The sequence below is a fragment of the Geotrypetes seraphini genome, chromosome 2, assembly GCF_902459505.1.
Source record: "Geotrypetes seraphini chromosome 2, aGeoSer1.1, whole genome shotgun sequence".
NCBI lineage: Eukaryota > Metazoa > Chordata > Amphibia > Gymnophiona > Dermophiidae > Geotrypetes > Geotrypetes seraphini.
The window spans coordinates 1,164,504-1,183,502 of NC_047085.1; the positions used below are offsets into that span (position 1 = coordinate 1,164,504).

At 42.8% G+C, this 18,999-nt stretch overlaps 1 protein-coding gene across 1 annotated transcript in view; it reads left to right on the forward strand.

Annotated features, from left to right (window-relative positions):
* Positions 1–312: 312 nt before the first annotated feature.
* The window catches only part of SPATC1 (spermatogenesis and centriole associated 1), a 128,639-nt gene continuing 109,952 nt past the window's right edge, over positions 313–18,999 (forward strand). Inside the window, exon 1 of the mRNA XM_033934969.1 lies at positions 313–544. Within this exon, the coding sequence (XP_033790860.1) occupies positions 313–544 (232 nt within the window). The remainder of the gene's footprint in view (positions 545–18,999) is intronic.

Below are 18,999 nucleotides of genomic sequence, written 5' to 3' on the forward strand. Positions count from 1 at the left end.
ATCAGAAATAGGCAAGTTTACCTGTATGGATTATGGAGTGCTGGTGTGGTTGGGTTGGGATGGGATTGATTCATGTTGGTATGTTGGGGTAATGATCTCTGCGGGTTCTCCCCTACTGCTGAATGATTACTTCCTGCCTCTAGGCTCTGGCAGCTCTGGACCTCCCTCTGATGTCACTGTGTGCTTTGTAATAAATGATGACCTCACAATGTGAGTGAGGAGTATCTGAGCTGGTTGCAGGAGGTCTCCTTACTATAAGGTGTAGCTGAACCTTAGCAACTCAGCCTCCTTTGTAACTCGTCACTCGTTATGATGGAAGCTCGAAACAGCCACGATCTGAAGACTATCAAAGCCCAGAATGAGAAGCTGCTGGAGGAGAACAGTGAGCTGCGTAAGCTGGTGGGATTAATCCAGGAGAATGTGGAGCTGAGGTACATTCTCGCTGAGCATGGCAGCATAGAGAAAAAAGATGCGTACCATTCGCACTCACAACACAACCATCCTTCTTCTGCTGCTGTCAACTCCGATGAGAGAAAAGTCAGAGGTAGGAGCATGTACAAATCACAACAGTATCAGGGATGGGAGGGGGAAAGGGGTCTAGTGCCAAAGCTCTGCAACCTGCCTAACACTCTAGGAAGAACCTGGTCCCACATACTAGTGCAACAATTCAAATTAAAGTTATATTACAAGCAACAGCAAAGATCACTGTCTCTGCTCACTGTCGTGTCCTTGCATGCTCATGATTTAGGTGCCTAGGCTAGTCTAAATCAGTGGTCTCCAACCTTTTCCATGGAAAGGACTGCAATGTGAATAGGAGAAAGCTTTGAGAGCCACCAAAAGATTTCAAGCTTACATATACTACTGCCTTGGCCTGCTTGTTCAGACTGGGTATTAAGCATTCAAAATTAATACTAATGTTGATTCTACAACTTCAAGGATATATTTTAAAAATTCACTGTATTTTGGATTGTCATCAGTTGAAAATTCCATAACTGAGACACCTGAGATACACAGTTAAGAGATTGTTTGCATCATGTGGGCAAGATTGAATTTAATGCATTTACAAGATTTGCAGAGCATTTCAGCCAACTGTTTGAGGGCCATAATTGAGGACTGTGTGTTGGAGACCACCACTCTAAGTGAAGATGAGGCCCTATCGATGTTGCATCCTTCCCCAATGTAAAGATACATTGAAGCTGGGATGATGCTCATGACAGCTTGATTTGACTTGATTAATCGGTTATACTGCCTTTTACAAACAAGAAAAGATATATAATAGACAAATTACATAAATAAATCAGCCAAATTTAGGTCTCCAATGAAAATGTATCCAGTCAAGACAGTCCAAGATAGGCAAGTTGACTGAAAGTCAATCCCATCTGGTTTTGAACCAGGTTCTATTTTTTTGCCTCTGAAATTATGGAACAATTTCCCTCCTCCAGTAGCTGTGTTTTGGTAATAAGCCATCAGGCTTTGGAATGCTGGAGGACTATCTCCAAAGTTTTAAGGAACTTGAATTGTTGGATGTTCATACCTGAAACGGATTGGTTACTGCACTATCAGGCCATCCAGAAAGCTAATACTGAGAGCAAAAGTTTCACACTTTCCCCACAATCAGATTCTCATTTTTCTGTCATCTTAAAAGTCAATAGAATATTCCTGGTGGCAAGAGATTTCTATCAATCTTTGGAATCTCAACAATCTTTGTAGTCATAGAAAAAGTTAAGTAATCACATTTATTTGCAAATTGATGCTATCTCTTTGTAGAACAGATGAAGAAAAAAAACAACTAACACAGGATGTGAGATGGGGGAGGGAGAACAAGGCTTAATTGAAGATAAGAGAAGTGGAACTGTAGAGCTGGGAAAAGCTTGGGAGTTACCAGGAGAAGAGGGGATGGATTAGGGATTAACTGTTCTTGGCTCTGTTCCAGGCTCATAACCTACCCCCTGTGCTTTTCTGCGGTCTGAAACTGTGTTCCAGGCTATTTCCCCACAAGTAAGCCCTCAGAAAGTATAATGTCAAAGAGGTGCTCACAAGATTTCCAATGAGAATTTCTATAGCTTCAATAATCTCTGCTGGTGCAGCCTCACTATTTTCACCTCCTTTGGGTCAGACCTTATGGGTTTGGCCTTGGATGCAGCAACTTTTCTCAGTCTTACTAATCTTTCAGAATTCGTGAGAGGCTCCTAAGGAAATTCAAAAATCATTGCATAGGAATTGATGTCCTGTTCTCCACTGGGAACTGATTACAAGGCAGGGTTAAATGGGCAATTTCCTCAATGTAGAAAGGTAAAGTGTGAGGTGCCAACAAGATCTCTATTGATAATCACGCTCAATATATTCAATGACATAGAAAAGCAACGTCACATGAACTGATTGAGTGTGGAGATGACAAAATTATTCAAAGTAGAAAGGCCTGGCTGGATTGGAGGGTCAAAATAGCAGATGAAGGAAAAGGATCTTCGAGTTGTCATGGATGATTTGAATTTGGATTTTAGATTTGTCTTTCCAAATCAAAGTTCAAGGCTAGTTACAAATACAATAAGTTGAAATCCTTGGCTCGGGATGCAGCTCTGGCCAGAACTTTAGACCTTGTTTAAGACTCTGTGCTGCTTTGATAATTCATTTAAGTATGTAGAACTACAGTACCTGCTTGCTAGACTACACAATGCATCTGTGACAGGTGTTCCAGAACTACTGTCCTTCCTTTTTCAGGTCAATGGAAAATGATTAAGAAAATGGAACAGGTCCCCTATGATTAGGGTTACCAGATGTCCGGATTCCTCCGGACTTGTCCTCCTTATGAGGACATGTTCGGGGAAGGGTTGCCAGATTTTATGATTGCAAAATCTGGACACCCTAGACCCACCCCCAGGTCCACCCATCTCCACCCCCGTTGCCTGCTTTGGTTGGACAGGAGGCAAACCGCGCATGTGCAGATTGCCTCCTGTCCAACGCGATTGAGAGGAGGCTTTTCAGAACCTGGCACTTTGTCCGGGTTTTGAAAGCCATCCAGTGAAATCCAGACATCTGGTAACCCTAATATGGGGGTCCGGATGGCTTTTCAAAACCCGGCACTTTGTCAGGGATTTGAAAAGCTTGGAACAAATCACTGTTGGATGTCCTCCTGCCCAACAGTGACTTTTCCTGCCCGGACAAAGTGTCTGGTTTTGAAAAACCTTCCAGACCCCCAGACTAGGGTTGACAGATGTCTGGATTTCCCTGGGTTTTGAAAAGCCTCCTCTCAATCCTGGATTGCCTCCTGGCCAACTAAAGCAGGCACTAGGGGGTGGAGCTAGGGTGGGACTGGCATCAGGGAGTGGGACTGGGGCGGTTATGGGATGGGTGGACCTGGGCAGGCCTGGGGGAGGGTCTAGGGGTCCGAAAAATCTGGTAACCCTACCTTTGATGAAACTGCACTGGCTTCCGATTGACGCCAAAGTTGAATCATTATGTTAAAAAGTGTCGTTTGGCCTTTCTGCAAATCTTAAGGAACATTTTGAACTATTGTATCTAAACAGTCTCAATGCCTCGTAACATACTTCATTTTCTCTTCTGTTAAGGAATGTCAATATAAAAAATACTTTGATAGGTTACTCTCGTTTCAGGCAGCGTCAGAGACAAGGAACTTAGCTGGTTAATAGCCAATGTAGTATCGTAGAAACATTTCAGAAAACTCATCTATTTGATAAATTGTTGTAATGTAAGATCAGGACTTAACAATCCGTTATTTTGTTGTAATTCCTGAGACTGTCTAAGATTCTTAAGCTGTGAATTGCATAGAACGAAATAAAGTTATGTGGTATACAAATAATAGTGTAATGTAATGATAAAAGGCTAAAGAGGTCAGGGCTCCTCAACTGAAGGGAGAGATGATAGAGGTCAACTCAAGAGTGAGGTGGAAGGGGCAATTAGGTCATGTTCTCGAATATGTTAGGACAAGAGGATACTATAATAGAAGATTTACTGTAAATACATTTAAGAAGTCTACAAAATCCTGAGTAGAGTAGTAGAACGGGTACAAGTGGACTGATTTTTCTGTCAAAAATGACAAAGACTAGGGGACACTCGATGAAGTTACAGGGAAATACTCTTAAAACCAATGGGAGGAAATATTTTTTCACTCAGAGAATAGTTAAGCTCTGGAACGCGTTGCCAGAGGATGTGGTAAGAGTGGATAGCGTAGCTGGTTTTGACAAGTTCCTGGAGGAAATGTCCCTAGTCTGTTATTGAGAAAGATACGGGGAAGCCACCGCTTGCCCTGTATCGGTAGCATGGAATATTGCTACTTCTTGGGTTTTGGCCAGGTACTAGTGACCTGGATTGGCCACCCTGAGAACGGGCTACTGGGCTTGATGGACCATTGGTCTGACCAGTGAGGCTATTCTTATGTTCTTATTTTTTTTCACTCAACGTACAATTAAGCTGTGGATGTGGTGAATTAGAGGAGATATGATAGAAACTTACAAGATCATGAAGGCCATAGAGAAAGTGGAGAGGGACAGATTCTTCAAACTTTCAAAAACTACAAGAACGAGAGGGCATTCGGAAATGCTGAAAGGGGACAGATTCAAAACCAATGCTAGGAAGTTCTTCTTCACCCAAAGGGTGGTGGACACCTGGAATGAGCTTCCAGAGGGCGTGATAGGACAGAGTACGGTATTAGAGATTGGACAATTTTCTGAAGGAAAAGGGGATAAAGGGGTAAAGATAGAGGACTACTACACAGGTCCTAGACCTGTAGTGCCGCTGCGCGAGCGGACCTCTGGTCTGACCCAGCAGAAGCACTTCTTATGTTCTTATGTCTGTTTTTAAGAAAGGTTTGGACTAGAGAGAGACGCAGAGACAAAGATTTATCCCTGTCCCCTCATTGTCTCCATTTTCTTCCCCTCAATTTTATGGGCCTAAAGCATAGGGTTGCCAGAATTTCCAATCGGAAAATCCGAACCCCTAGACCCACATCCCAGGCCTGCTCAGTTCTGCCCATCCCCACCCTATAATGTCCTGCCCTTGCCCCGTCCCCAGCTACCTTCCTCCCTGCCTGACGCGATTTGAGGAGGCTTTTCAAAACCCAGACAAAGTGCCAGGTTTTGAAAAGCCGTCTGGATGTTAAAGAATTGCAAATAAACCTTTTAAATCTAGGGGCAGGGGCAGGGGGCAGTTTCTATTTTATTTTTTTTGTAAGAACATCAATAAAAGTACAACCTGGGATGCACGCTAAGTTCTGCATTGCACATGGAAAACCAAACATCAGCTCAATACCAGGGACATTTTAGTCCAGACAATAAAAACATATCAAGGACACCCCTCAGAATATCACACACAAATAACTTAGAGCCTTTTTTCCAGTGTAAAAGCAAACTAATAGCACATGGCTTAGTGCTTTTCTCTGTGTGATGGCAAACAAACACCCCAGATAGAGGAGCATAATCCAAACATACTTCTAAGTCCAATTTGGTCATATGGTGTTAGATGCCCAAAGTTGGCAGCAGGAAAATGCCCATTCTCGAAAAATACATCCAAAAATCTTCTATCTGGACGTCCAGGCTACTGTTTGTTCAGACCGTCAGTACCACATTTTCGACCAAGTCCCAAATGCCCAGAACAAGACCATTTAGGCATAGGAGGGGCTAATCTTGTAATGGACTGGCCACCCAGACATGGCAACAGAGCAGTGGGACACCTTACAGGGCACTGCTGTGAACTTCAAAAAAAAGATGTAACATAAACATCTCACCAGAACTCCCTTGTAGGTTATGGTGAGCCCCCCCCAAACCCACTATACCCATCTATCTGCAACCCCAATAGCCCTTATGGCTGCAGGTGGCACCTATATGGCAGTGCAAAAGGATTGAGGGGTTGGTTACTGAAATAATTTTTTTTTTTGTTAGATTTATGGGTAACTGAAAACTATTACTAGAATCTTGTCTTTCAGAAATTTTGTAGATCACTGTTATTGTGCAGCCTCTTTACTCTTTTGTTCAACGCAATGAACTGAAAGGTATTTGAGGTTTAGAGATGGAAATGGGCATACATTTTCCACCATAAGTGGAGTGGTTAGAGTGGCTTCTCCTCTCTATGGTTCACTAGCCCACCCCCCCAGGCTATTTAAGACATCTCTACTAGGCTTTCCTATACCAGGTGTTGATGTTCTGGATGTTTTTATTCCGATCTTTGTGGGTGTGTGATGGGGTCAACACTGGAGGAGTGTGTAGGGGGTCCTTACTTTATCTCTGCAGTGATTATCTGGTCACTTTGGATACCTTTTTGCTATACCGCTTTTTTGTGGCTCTGGCATTTCAAAGTTTAAATTCGTGGTGACTTGCTCAAGGTCACAAGGAGCAGCACTGGGTTTTGATCTCACAACCTCTGGGTGCAGTGGTAGCAGCTTGGTGTGTGGGGGGGCTCCAATGGCAGGAGGGACTGGGCATCCCTCCTGCCATATTAGCTGATGGGGGGGGGGGGGAGAAGTCCCCGGTGCCTGATCATCGAGGAGGGGGGGAATGTTGGGGAGGGCTGTCATCGATAGGGGGGAGTGGTTTTTTTTTTTTTTTTTTTTTTAATGAATCAGATATTGTGTGTGTATAACACACACATTTGTATCCATTAAAAAAAAGTTTCCTGCCATGAACAGCCGAGTGGCAGGAGGCTGCTCTTGGGCTTCCCCTGCCAGCTTTGCATGTGTGTGTCTCACAGTGATCAATGGGAGTAGAGAAACGGGAATTATAACGAACCTTCACGCAAATCATTTGCATACAAAATTTTATGCATATCAATTGTTCTTTTAGAATCAGATCAGAGCGGTCTTTAGTGCATCTAGTGCTTTTTCTCTTAGTCATTTGCATGAAGCTTAAATCTATACAGGCAATCCTTAGTATTAACCAATAGCTCGTGGCTTATTGCCTTTTCAGTGAGAAACCAAACAGGAAGCGCTTCAGAAAAAGGAGGATGGACTGAGATTGGGTCACCTTGAAAGAATAAACATTTCCAGAACCACTGTTCTTTTTTGTCTCTCCTTTTTCTGGACCTATAGGGTAACCCTACGGCAGTGACCCTCACTAATTTCTAAGTGAGATAGGTTTTGGGTCTAACTGGGCTGACAAATATCTTCTTACTTGAGGCCATGACACCAGTGACACTTCTCAATCTTCATTCCTACCAGAACACCAGACCTCAGTCACTTGTGCAAAACACAAATGAATTCTATGCAAATACAGGACCTCAAATAAAAGTCCTAATATTACATTAATAATAATAATAATAATAATAACTTTATTCTTGTATACCGCAATACCATGGAAGTTCAATGCGGTTAACAATAGAAGAGACTGTACATTTACAGCGATGATACATATTATAGTGTTGTTACATTTACAGAGATGTTACATAAATAGCAGTAATAAAAAGTCATATACTAAAGAGGAGGCTATGCATATACAGCGATGTTACATGTTATACGGTGATGTTAAATGTGAGGCAATGAAAAGGCAGGGCAATTAGGTAAAACAGAAATTGAGAAAGAGAGGCCATAGTGGCTTGGGAGGGGGGCGAAGTCAGAGGGCATGGAGGCATATCGAGGTCAGGAGGGTGCAGGGAAGGGGGGAAGGCAGCGTTAGCGGAATTTGTCGAAGAGGTAGGTTTTTAGTGACTTCCTGAACAGGTGGTAGGGCGGGGAGTTGGAGATGAGGGCGGTAAGGCAATTGTTCCATTTGCCCGCTTGGAATGTAGGGTTCTATCAATGAATCTCTTGTAGAGGCAGCCACATTAGTGTTTTCTATCCTGCCAATACCTTTCAGTTCAAGGCGGTCTACAATGCCAGACCCTGCATGTACGAAACATTTGATGGATAGCATTCTGCCATATGAACCACAGCTGTGTCTAGAGCTAGCTAATTTTGTGTGTGGAATACACTTCTGGGATATTTACGACAGCAATCTAGTTTGAGTAGTTTTACGAAAATATGGGACTTGATTTATAGTTTTTTGATGCAAGGCGCTGGTAGCTGTAATTTTACGAGGCTTTACATTATTATGATGATGTTATATTGATGTTTGATTTCTTGTTTTGTATGTGATTCTGTTTGTGTATGTACTTTACTGTAACCCACCTTGGGAAAGGCAGAGTATAAAGAAATAAATAAATAAGAACCAGGACAGACCAAACGTCCATAAAGCCCAGTATCCTATTTCCAACAGTGGCCAACCCAAGTCCCAAGTAGTAAAACAGATTTTATGCTGCTTATCCTAGGAATAAGCAGTGAATTTCCTCAAGCCTTCTCAATAATGACCTATGGACTTCACTTAAAGGAAAGTTTCCAAACTTTTTAAACCCTGCTAAGCTAACTGATTTGACCACATTCTCTGGCAGCACCAGAGAAATAGAAATCAATGATTTTTTTCCCTGAACAGTGCAAAATATAGACAGCAAATGTACTGTAGATTATCAAAACTGACACATTTCACTGTGGGGAGTGTGTGGCACAGTGTTAGAGCTACAGTCTCAGCACCCTGAGGTTGTAGGTTCAAATCCCATGCTGCTCCTAGTGATCCTGGGCAAGTCACTTCATCCAAACTCCACATCCTATTCTCAAGAAAAGAGATTTTACTTTTTACTCTTTTCACAGTTACAAAATTTTAACCTCTTCTTGGCTCAACAGTGCAACGGAGACTTAAATGTCCGTCCAGCCAGTGTTTCGCTAAGCTGCGTCAGGGCTTCCAAACGTAAGAATCACTCAATTAATCATCCACATGCACTGGGAGCCAAACTCTTAAACTCCTCAAGAACAGCTGTGTCAGGAGCGACCATAAAATCACTTCCCGCTAATGTACGCAGACTGCTTACGGGTTGTTATATTGATAATACCAATATCCTAAGCACTTATCTTTCACAGCGCTATGCTGGATCAGGCAAACGATTTTCCACACTCTCTCCGCTTATCTCTCGTATACATTGCTATTTTGTGGCAAATCTGCCACAAAATCCAAAACTGAGATTAAGTGCCGAACGCTGTTCTTTAGGAGTTTAAACCATCATTTCACTTGAATAGCTATGACTACCCGATTTTAAACTCTAGATTGCCATCTAACCATGACAGAACATATGGATTCAGTTATAAAAAAGCTTTTTTGCACTATGGAAATTAAAGACCATAAAAAATTACTTTGATTCTTTATCCTTTAGACTATTGGTGCAGGCTTTGGTTTTATCTATACTGGATTATTGCAACATTGTCTATTTGGAAGCTCCAAAGAAATTACTGAGAAAATTGAGAATAGTACAGAATACGGCTGTTCGACTAATATTTGGATTGAAGAAACACGACCATATCAGTCCTTACTATTGTTTGCTGCATTGGCTGCCGGTGGAGGCGCGTGCACTATTCAGATTTTCTTGTATCTGTTTTAAATTGATTTGGGGATTGGCCCCAACTTATCTTTTATCTCATTTCGTGTTGTATAGTCCTATAAGGAAAACTAGGAATTCACATTTATTTGCTTATCCATAAATTACTGGTTGCAGATACAAGACTTTTTTGGATTAGACTCTTCGCATGTCAAGCAGGTAAACAGCAATTTTGGCTGGGTAAATACATTGGTGAAGCTATGTTGTCTTATGGTGCATTTCGTAAAGAAATTAAGTCAGCGCTGTTTCACAAATTTATTTCTTAAATGTGGGTACTATTGTTAGCAAAACTCTACTTTGAGCATATCTAAGTAACTGTTGTATTTTTAACTATTTGTATTTTGCTGATTGTCCAGCCTTCTTCTGTGTAAACCGCCTAGAAATCGTTTGGTTATGGCGGTATAGAAGAATCTACTATAATAAAACGCTAAGCGCGCATGCACACTCTGACCTGCGTGTTCCCTGATCCCTGATCTGTATGTCCGTGGCAGGTAAGAATATGCATGCGCGCTTAGGGTTCTATTCTAACGACCGGCGGCAGGTAACATGCCGCGACTCCCCCCCTGGCGCCGACCCTACCCGGCACACCCGAAACCCCTGTTGACCCTCCCAGCTGAATCTCCCACTGCGAGACGAACACAAACCTCCCGGCTCCAGCAGCATCTGAGGCACAGTAAACACGCTGCTTCGCATCCTTCTACTGGCCTGATTTCCTCTGCCGCATCCCTGATGATATCATCAGAGATGCGGCAGAGGAAATTAGGGCAGTAGAAGGACGCGAAGCAGCGTGTTTACTGTGCCTCAGACGCTGCTGGAGCCGGGAGGTTTGTCTGCCGTCTAGCGGTGGGAGGGTCAACGGGGGTTTCAGGTGTGCCGGGTAGGGTCGGCAGGGGGGTGGGGTTAAATGGAAACATGCTGCTCAGGGGGATGTGATGGAGGCAGTCAGGCTGGCATCGGGGGATGGGGGTGGGACAAAGTCTGGAAGATAGTGATTGGGACATAGAAAGGGGCACTAAGGACATAGGGAGAGACACAGACAGATAAGGCAGCGTCCAAGGAGAGAGAAAGAGACAAAGAAAAAAACCAGACAGACAGACATCTATTCTAGCACCCATTAATGTAACGGGCTTACACACTAGTAAAGTTATGTTATGTCATGGCTCCCAGTGCATGTGGATGATTAATTGAGTGATTCTTAAGTTTGGAAGCCCTGACGCAGCTTAGCAAAACACTGGCTGGCCATCGTCAATCATTTATAAGAGATATTTAAAGTGGATAAATATATTTAAAAATAAATAAATATTAAAAAAAAAATAGTAGGAGTGCTTGGAGGTGGGGGTTTTGTGCCGATGAGGTAGCTCTAACTGTAGCCTGAATGCTTAAAAAAATTAGCAGCTGCTACGAGTCGGAGGCTTTTTCTCCCCCTTTAAAAGATTCCTACTTGGTGGCTTTATTAACATTTATGCCTCCGTTGTGCTGTTGAGCCAAGAAGTGGTTAAAATTTTGTAACTGTGAAAGAGTAAAAAGTAAAATATCTTTTCTTGAGAATAGGATGTACACTAAGGGTAGTGGAGTTCGGATGATTTTGGTCCCTTTGTGTTTGTGATTATAGAGTGGTTTATCAAGTCACTTACTCCCCCATTGCCCCAGGTGTAAGCCCACCGGGACAGACAGGGAAAAATGCTGGAGTACCTTAGGTTATAAGTGATATATAAATACTAAAAATAAATAAAATCACTTTTCCTACCTTTGTTGTCTGGTGATGTTGTTTTCCTAGTCTCTGGTTGCACTTCCTTCTGTCTGTGCTTTTAACTGTGTTTCCAGGGCCGCCTTATCCATTTGCTGTTTTTCTCCTTCCCTTTCTGCCCTACATTCATCTTTGGCATTCAACTTTCTTGCATTTTTCTGTTTTCTTCTCAAATTTATCTACTTTTCTCATGTCTTCCCTTCCCATCTATCCATGTGCACCATCTCCTCCCTCCCTCTACCCTTCCCTTTCACTTTTCCATCCATGTGTACCATCGCATCCCTCTTTCTTCTCCCCTATTGTCATCTATCCATAAACAGCACTTCTTTCACCTCTCTTTCCTTCCCCACCCATCCCTGTGCATCATCTCCTCCCTCTGTCTCCCATGCTCTGACATCATTGTCTTCCACGTCTCCCTTTTTATGGTACGTCATCTTTCTCCTCTCTGTCCCACACTCTGGCATGTCTCTCCCCTCTTTCCCTTCCTCCTCCCCTAGGCTGAAATCTCTCTTCTTCCGTCTTCCTCTTTCTTCCAGTGGTCCAACTTATCTCTTCTTCCCTCCCCCTTCCTGCAGTCTGGCATCTCTCTTTCCCCTCCTTTCCTTCTAATCTCTGGTCTGGAATCTCTGTCTCCTTCCCTCCCCCCCTCTTGTGGTCTGGCATCTCCTTCTTTCCCTTTCCTCTCCATCTCCCTGCCTCTTCCCTCTCTCCCCCTTTTCATCCATATTTTCCTCCTGTCTGTCTCCCCTTTCATCTAGCGTTAGCCACCTCTTTTTCTCCCCCCCATATAGTGTCTTCTTTTCATCTAGCATCAGCCCTTTCACTTCTCCCTTCTATCTAGTTAAAGTTCAAGTTCATTAATTTTAATATACCGACCATCAAAGAACACCATGGGGTCTTTCCCTTTCTATTCAGCATCTTCCTCTCTCTCATCTCCTCCCCATCTGCCTCTTGGCTCTTCTTTACTCCAGCGGCTGCTTCTTGTACCTTCCCCTCCTCCCTCCCATGGCCACCCCACCACTGCTGCTGTTTCTCTAAACAAGCAGCAATAGCAAAACAGCACACCTCATTCTGCTACCGGTCTACTCACAGCTGCACAGCTGCTGGTCACACTCCTCCAACATCCTCTTCCTGTTCTGGGGCAGAGCCAGCCACTGATCAGACTAAAGCTACAAGTGTGGACCAGCAGGAGAATGAGGTGAGCTGTTTTGCCACTACTGTTGCTCATTTTGAGGAGTAGCAGCGGCCAGGATGGCGGCAGGAAGTGCAGCGTAGAGGGAATCCAATCTTTCCATTACCGCAGGAATATTACATTACATTACATTAGAGATTTCTATTCCGCCATTACCTTGCAGTTCAAGGCGGATTACAAAATAATTAAGGTTGGTCAGTTACATAAAGAGAACAGTGGTCTGTTATAAGAAGAGATCAGTGGTCATGACTAGTGTAGAGGGCGGGTATTCTCAGGGAATTAAGAAGCTAGGAGGAATGATGGAATCGTGGTGTTAAGACTTAAGCAGGGATTTCTTGAAGAGTATGGTCTTTATTTCTTTTCTGAATAGCTTGTAGTCCGTGGTTGTAATTAGCAGATTGGAGATTTGGTTATCCAGTTTCGCTGCTTGGGTGGCTAGGAGTCCGTCGTAAAGTTTTTTTCGTTTAACTTCTTTGATTGGCAGGTGTGTGAATGGGGTGTGAGATTTTCTATGTCTGGTTGAGGTATTATGGATGAGTCGGTTGTTCAGGTAGGTTGGGCTGTCACCATTTATGGTTTTAAATAGCGTGCAGTAAAATTTGAATAGTATTCTTTCCTGGATTGGGAGCCAGTGTGAGCTCATGAAAGCTTCAGTGATGTGGTCGTGTTTTTTTAGGGAGTAGACGAGTCTTAGTGCTGTATTTTGGACTGTTTGAAGTTGTTTGATCATTATTGCAGGGCAGGGGAGATAGAGGATATTGCAATAATCCAGTATACCTAGGATAAGGGATTGAACTATAAGCTGGAATTGTGCTCTTTCAAAGAATTTGCGTATTTGTCTTAGGTTCCTCATTACAGCAAAATATTTCTGAATTGTTTTGTTTATTTGTGATTGCATGGTGCAACATCTGTCTATAGTTTCAGGGTGTTTTGGATGGGGTAATTGATCGAGTTGATTTCTATATTGGTAATAGTGGGGGTTTTGTTATTTTCGAGGAGAATGAATTTTGTTTTGTCTGGGTTGAGTTTCAGTTTGTGGTCTTCCATCCAATTCGCTACTGTTTCCATAGTTCGGTGTAGAGTGCCTGTTATGGTGGTCTTTGGCTGATCAAAAGGTATGAGGATGGTGAAATCATCAGCATAACTATAGGAGGTTAAGCCTAGTTTTTCCATGTATGTTCCGAGGGAGGCAGTATATAGGTTGAATAGAGTAGGAGACAGAGGAGATCCTTGTGGAACTCCACAGGGGTTGGACCAAGATTCAGATTTTTCTTTATCTGATTTAACTCTGTATGATCTTGATTTAAGGAAACCCTTGAACCATGAGAGTACATTGTCTGAGATACCTATTGAGTCTAAAATTTGCAGTAGTATGTTGTGGTCTACCAGATCAAATGCTGCTGTTAGATCCAGTTGTATGAGAAGCATTCTTTTTCCAGTGCTGAGGTGTTGTCTAATTGTATCCATATGGGAACCTAGTAATGTCTCTGTACTGAAGTTGGTTCTGAAGCCAGATTGTGTTGGGTGTAGTATGTTATGATTTTCTAGGTAGGTGGTGAGGAGTTTAGCTACTAGTCCTTCTATTAGTTTGACGTTTAGAGGGATTGAGGCGATGGGTCTGTAGTTGGACGGTTGATCAGTTGGTCCTTTCGGGTCTTTCAGAATCGGAGTGATGATGATTTCACTGAGGTTAGTTGGGAAAAGGCCACCTGTGAGCATGTTTTGTATCCATTGAAAGAGTAGAATACGGAATTTTGTACTGGACGTTGTTAGGAGATATGGTGGGCAGTGGTTGAGGTCACATGATGCATGGCTGTACTTTTTGTAGAGTTTGTTGAATTCGGGCCATTGTATATTGGGGAATTGGGACCAAGATCTGTCTGCGGCTGTTGACTCTTTTTCTGTGGGGCATATTGTGAGTTCAATTAGGTGAGGTGGTGAGCAGTTGAGGGTAGCTCTGGCATTTGTGATTTTATTTTTGAAGTGTTCTGCTAAGAGGGTGGCTGAGGGAGGGGGGGGCGATGTTGGTGGTTATGAGGGGTTTGGTGTCTGTTAGTTGTTTTAATATTTGGAATAGTTTTTTGGATTCTTGGGTTTCTTTCCCAATTAGGTTGGTGTAGTATGTTTTCCTCTTAATCTTTAGTTGTATTTTGTATTATTTGTTAATTTTTTTCCAGGTGGTTTTCGTGTGTTCTAGGTTATTTTTTCTCCATTCTCTTTCTAGTCTTCTACATTGTCTTTTGAGTAGGAGTAGATCATTGTCAAACCATTGGTCAGATTGTCTGCTGGTTCTAGTTTTGGTTTTTGATGGGGCTAGCTCATCAAGGATGTTATCGCTCAAATTACACCAGTGTGAAATGAAGTCCTTGGAGTTGTATTCCAGGATTGATTCATCTATTTTTGTCCAGAATTTGGTGGGCTCGATGTGCTTGCATGAGGTGTAGGTTATTTTTTTGTTTTTTGGCATGGTTTTGTTTTTAGTCCAGATTAAGTTGAAAGTGTATGTGTAGTGGTCTGACCACAGGGAAGGGGACCAGATTCCATTAGAAGTTTGAATTTCTAAAGTGGATGTTTGATGGGTCATGAAGGCTGCGATGTCAAGTTGGTGTCCTTTCTCATGGGTGGATTGAGGATTTAAGATTCGGAAGGATAAGGCGTCGAGGAATGATAGAAGGTTATCAGCTGGTTTGGATGTTTGGTCTTCTAGATGTAGGTTTATATCTCCTAGGATAAGGTTGTGTGCTGCTGTGAGTGAGTTTTGATATATGAAGTTTTCAAATTCAGGTCTTACTGTGGACCAGTTTCCCGGCGGTATGTAGCAGAGCATGCAATTTAGTGTGCTCTTTAGTGTGATGCTTGAGAGTTGGCATGCTAGAAGGTCCATGTGTGGGGTGGATGTTTTTTCGAGAATGCTTAGGGTTAGTGAGTCTTTGAAAATGATTGCAAGTCCTCCTCCTCTTTTTTTCTCCCTGCAAGACACTGTTATTTTGTATCCCTGAGGGCAGACTTCTGTTATTCTAGGATCTGAGTCTGATGTTAGCCAGGTTTCTGTAAGGAAGAGGCAGTCTATGTTCTCGTTTTTTATCCAGTTTTTAATATGTTCTATTTTTGGGCCTAAGGCTCTGATGTTTTGGTAGGCACATGTTAGAGTGGTGATTTCTGTTTGTTGGTTGTGAGATGTTTTGGGGTAGATGAGTGCTTTAGGTAGGTGTTGAGGTTTGGTCTTGGGGTGCGTAGATCTTCTTTCCCAAGATGTGGATATGGGGTGAGGACTGCTGGCATGGTGGTTAGTGCTTCTGATTGTTGGAATTCTCCTGTTGTGGTGTTGGATATTGTTTGAGATTGAGCTAGTGGGAGGAGTGGATATGTTATTTGCTACTACCTTCCAGTTGGTAATAAGGAGGATTAGTAGGATAACCTGGGTGAGTGTATGATGGTTTTTCTTCATATTTGTGGTAGGGGGAGGTTTTCCGATTATGTTGATCCTGTGCTATGACCGGTTATTTGGGGTTTGTTTGTTTGTTTGTTTTTCTGTGATTATCTCCGAATAGGTGGTTGGTCTTAAGTTGTGTCCAGTTGGGAAGGAATATGGATGCAACGTGGAGTGGGCAGAGTTCGCCCTTGTGCTCTGGTCACTGCTCCCGCTCTGTCTCCGCTGCTCCCGGTTCAAGGTGGGAGGCGGAGAAGTCTGAGGTAGGTGGGCGGAAGGCAGAACAAGCCCGAGGAAAAGATCAAAAGTAAAACATTGCGAGCATGGTTCTTGTTCCCGTGGAACTACTGCAGAACAGCCCACCATTCCTGTGGGAATTTTTGGCCTCTGTCCCAAGTACCGCAGTAGTGGTTCCTGTGTCACTTTCTAGTTTGAACAACTTCTTGAAGAACAGAGTCGGAGGAAGGCTGTGTTCACATTGGGCTCCTGCAATTGGGGTTAAATACAATGTTTAATTATCGTCTACATTGGGGTCCCAGTCCTGAGTTTTCATTCCTTTCATTTGTTTTGGTTGGATGAAGGAAACTTTTAACCTCCCTGCACTTTTCAAGCAAGTGCTTCTGATCTGAGCTGGATCTACATCGATTGGCTCAAAGGACCTCAGGATCAGAAGCTGCAATCTCTGAGTTGAAGTTCACCTCTTTTGGAGGGCTGGAGCTGGGACTGGCACACACGTTTTCTTTATTTACTACTCAAACTTTGCAGTCTGTCTCAGTTTTATTTCAAACTTCTTGCATTTATTTTGTCTGGAGAAAGGAAAAATTTATCTTCTCTTCATATTACAAACTATTCTCCACTATAGCCATACTTCCTAATTATCTGTATCTTGTTTGTTTTAATTACTATGTAATTACTATTTAATTACTTGTAACCCATTCTGAGCTCTTTGGGGAGGACGGGATATAAATCGGTTTGAGCTGGATCCATATTTATATCTCACCCTCCTCTTGAACAATGAAAGAAAAGCCTCAAATGGACCACCAAAGGATATCAGAACCAAAAAGTAAAAAGAGCATAACTGCTATCTGTGAGTTGAGATTTATTTTAACCACATAACTACCGTATCATATGATTCTATTCTATGAAACTGAAATCTGCTATCAACCCCACCTCGGAATCAAGTGTAAAGTACAGTCATTTGTTTCTCAGCTGCTTGGAAGGCTTTGATTATTCCAGGCCTAGGGCTGAATTTACAGCTATAAAGATCTGTTTCTCAAACTACCTGAAGCAATCAATCCTTTAGTGCCAACTGAACTGAGAGAGGTAACTAACTATTCCTTCCTTTCAACACCTGACCTGCTGTGGAGTCTTACCCTCCTCACTACCTGCATCATCACAACTGGGTGAGGCAGTCTCAGGAAGTCATCTGTGTAGCATTAATCCCCTCCCACAGTGACACCACAATCACTGGATGCTCCTCTCTCTTAAAGATGTGACAGGTCTGAGAGAAATAATTGTTCTTCACAACAGATCTGGTCCACCCCAAACAGGATCACAAGGCAGGAGAGAGGCGTGGGAGTTGAAGCTCTGTCCCCTGCAGACATCACCATGGCCGCAGGAATCCCCAATTAAGTTCTTCAGGGTAGTTCTGGTCCACCCAGGAGCTGCCCCAACAGGACCTCGAGGTAGGAGAGAAGTGTGGGAGCCAAAAATCCACCCATTGCTTACGACACCTAGGCTGCCTATTTGATCAGCACAAGCCAAAGGCATACTTTTTTGCACAGCCACAATAAGCTCTCCAAACAAGACCATATAAGAAGGATGTTAGATCATAGATTAATTATGTCTATATTGAAAACCATCTACGGAAAACACTAACTCTGTACTGCAACATCTTTACAGAAGCTCATGCATTGATTATGGTTTAATTTTGTCAGGAGTGTAAAACACTCCCAGAAAATGCTAGCCTGGTATTGTAACACCATTACAAAAGCTCACTTATTGTAACACCATTATGGAGGCTCAAATAAACCACTCTGAATTGACTACCTAGTCATTAGTAGTGGTATAAAAGCTTTCAAAAAACAATACGCAGCACAAAAACTACTGAAACACTCACCCAACAAGAACCAAACAGCCAGCAAAGACAGGGCAGTCAAAGGTTTGTTATAGCTCCATTACCTACTAGAGACCACTGAAAAGTTTTCACCCCAACCAAGAAGAGAATGATGTGGAGCCATGAAACCTATAAGTTATTCCACACTTCCATTTCAATAAGAACATAAGGATTGCAGCTGCTGGGTAAGACCAGTGGTCCATTGTGCCCAGCAGTCTGCTCCCACAGCGGCCCTTAGGTCAAACACCATTGCCCTAATTGAGTCTAGCCTTAACCTGCGTACGTTCTGGTTTAGCAGGAAATTGTCTAACTTTGTCTTGAATCCCTGGAGGGTGTTTTCCCCTATAACAGCCTCCGGAAGAGCGTTCCAGTTTTCCACCACTCTCTGGGAGAAGAATAACTTCCTTACGTTTGTACGGAATATATCCCCTTTTAACTTTAGAGAGTGCCCTCTTGTTCTCTCTACCTTGGAGAGGATGAACAACCTGTCCTTATCTACTAAGTCTATCCCCTTCAGTATCTTGAATGTTTTGATCATGTCCCCTTCTCGGTCTCCTCTTTTCAAGGGAAAAGAGGTCCAATTTCTCTAATCTCTCACTGTACGGCAGCTCTTCCAGCCCCTTAACCATTTTAATCGCTCTTCTCTGGACCCTTTCAAGTAGTACTGTGTCCTTCATGTACGCCGACCAGTGTTGGATGCAGTATTCCAGGTGGGGGCGCACCATGGCCCGGTACAGCGGCAAGATAACCTTCTCCGATCTGATATGAAATGAAATGAAAAGTGTGGAATAACTTGTAAGTTTCATGGTTCCACATCATTCTCTTCTTGGTTGGGCTGAGAACTTTTCAGCGACCCTTCGTATTGTATAAACAATAACCCCTACCTACGTCTACCTATTACAACACTCAGAATACTAAGAAACATAGCTAGAATGTGGATAAGACTAGGTTTACTGAGAATGCTACTAGGTCAACTAACAGTAAGCACGGTACTGAAAAGCCCATTAACTATCTTTATGAGCAATAGAATCCAGAAAGAGCAGAGGGTAAACCTCTCATACACAAAAAAAGTCCCAAAAAGCCAGAGGCTGTGGTAACAGTGGTTTGCA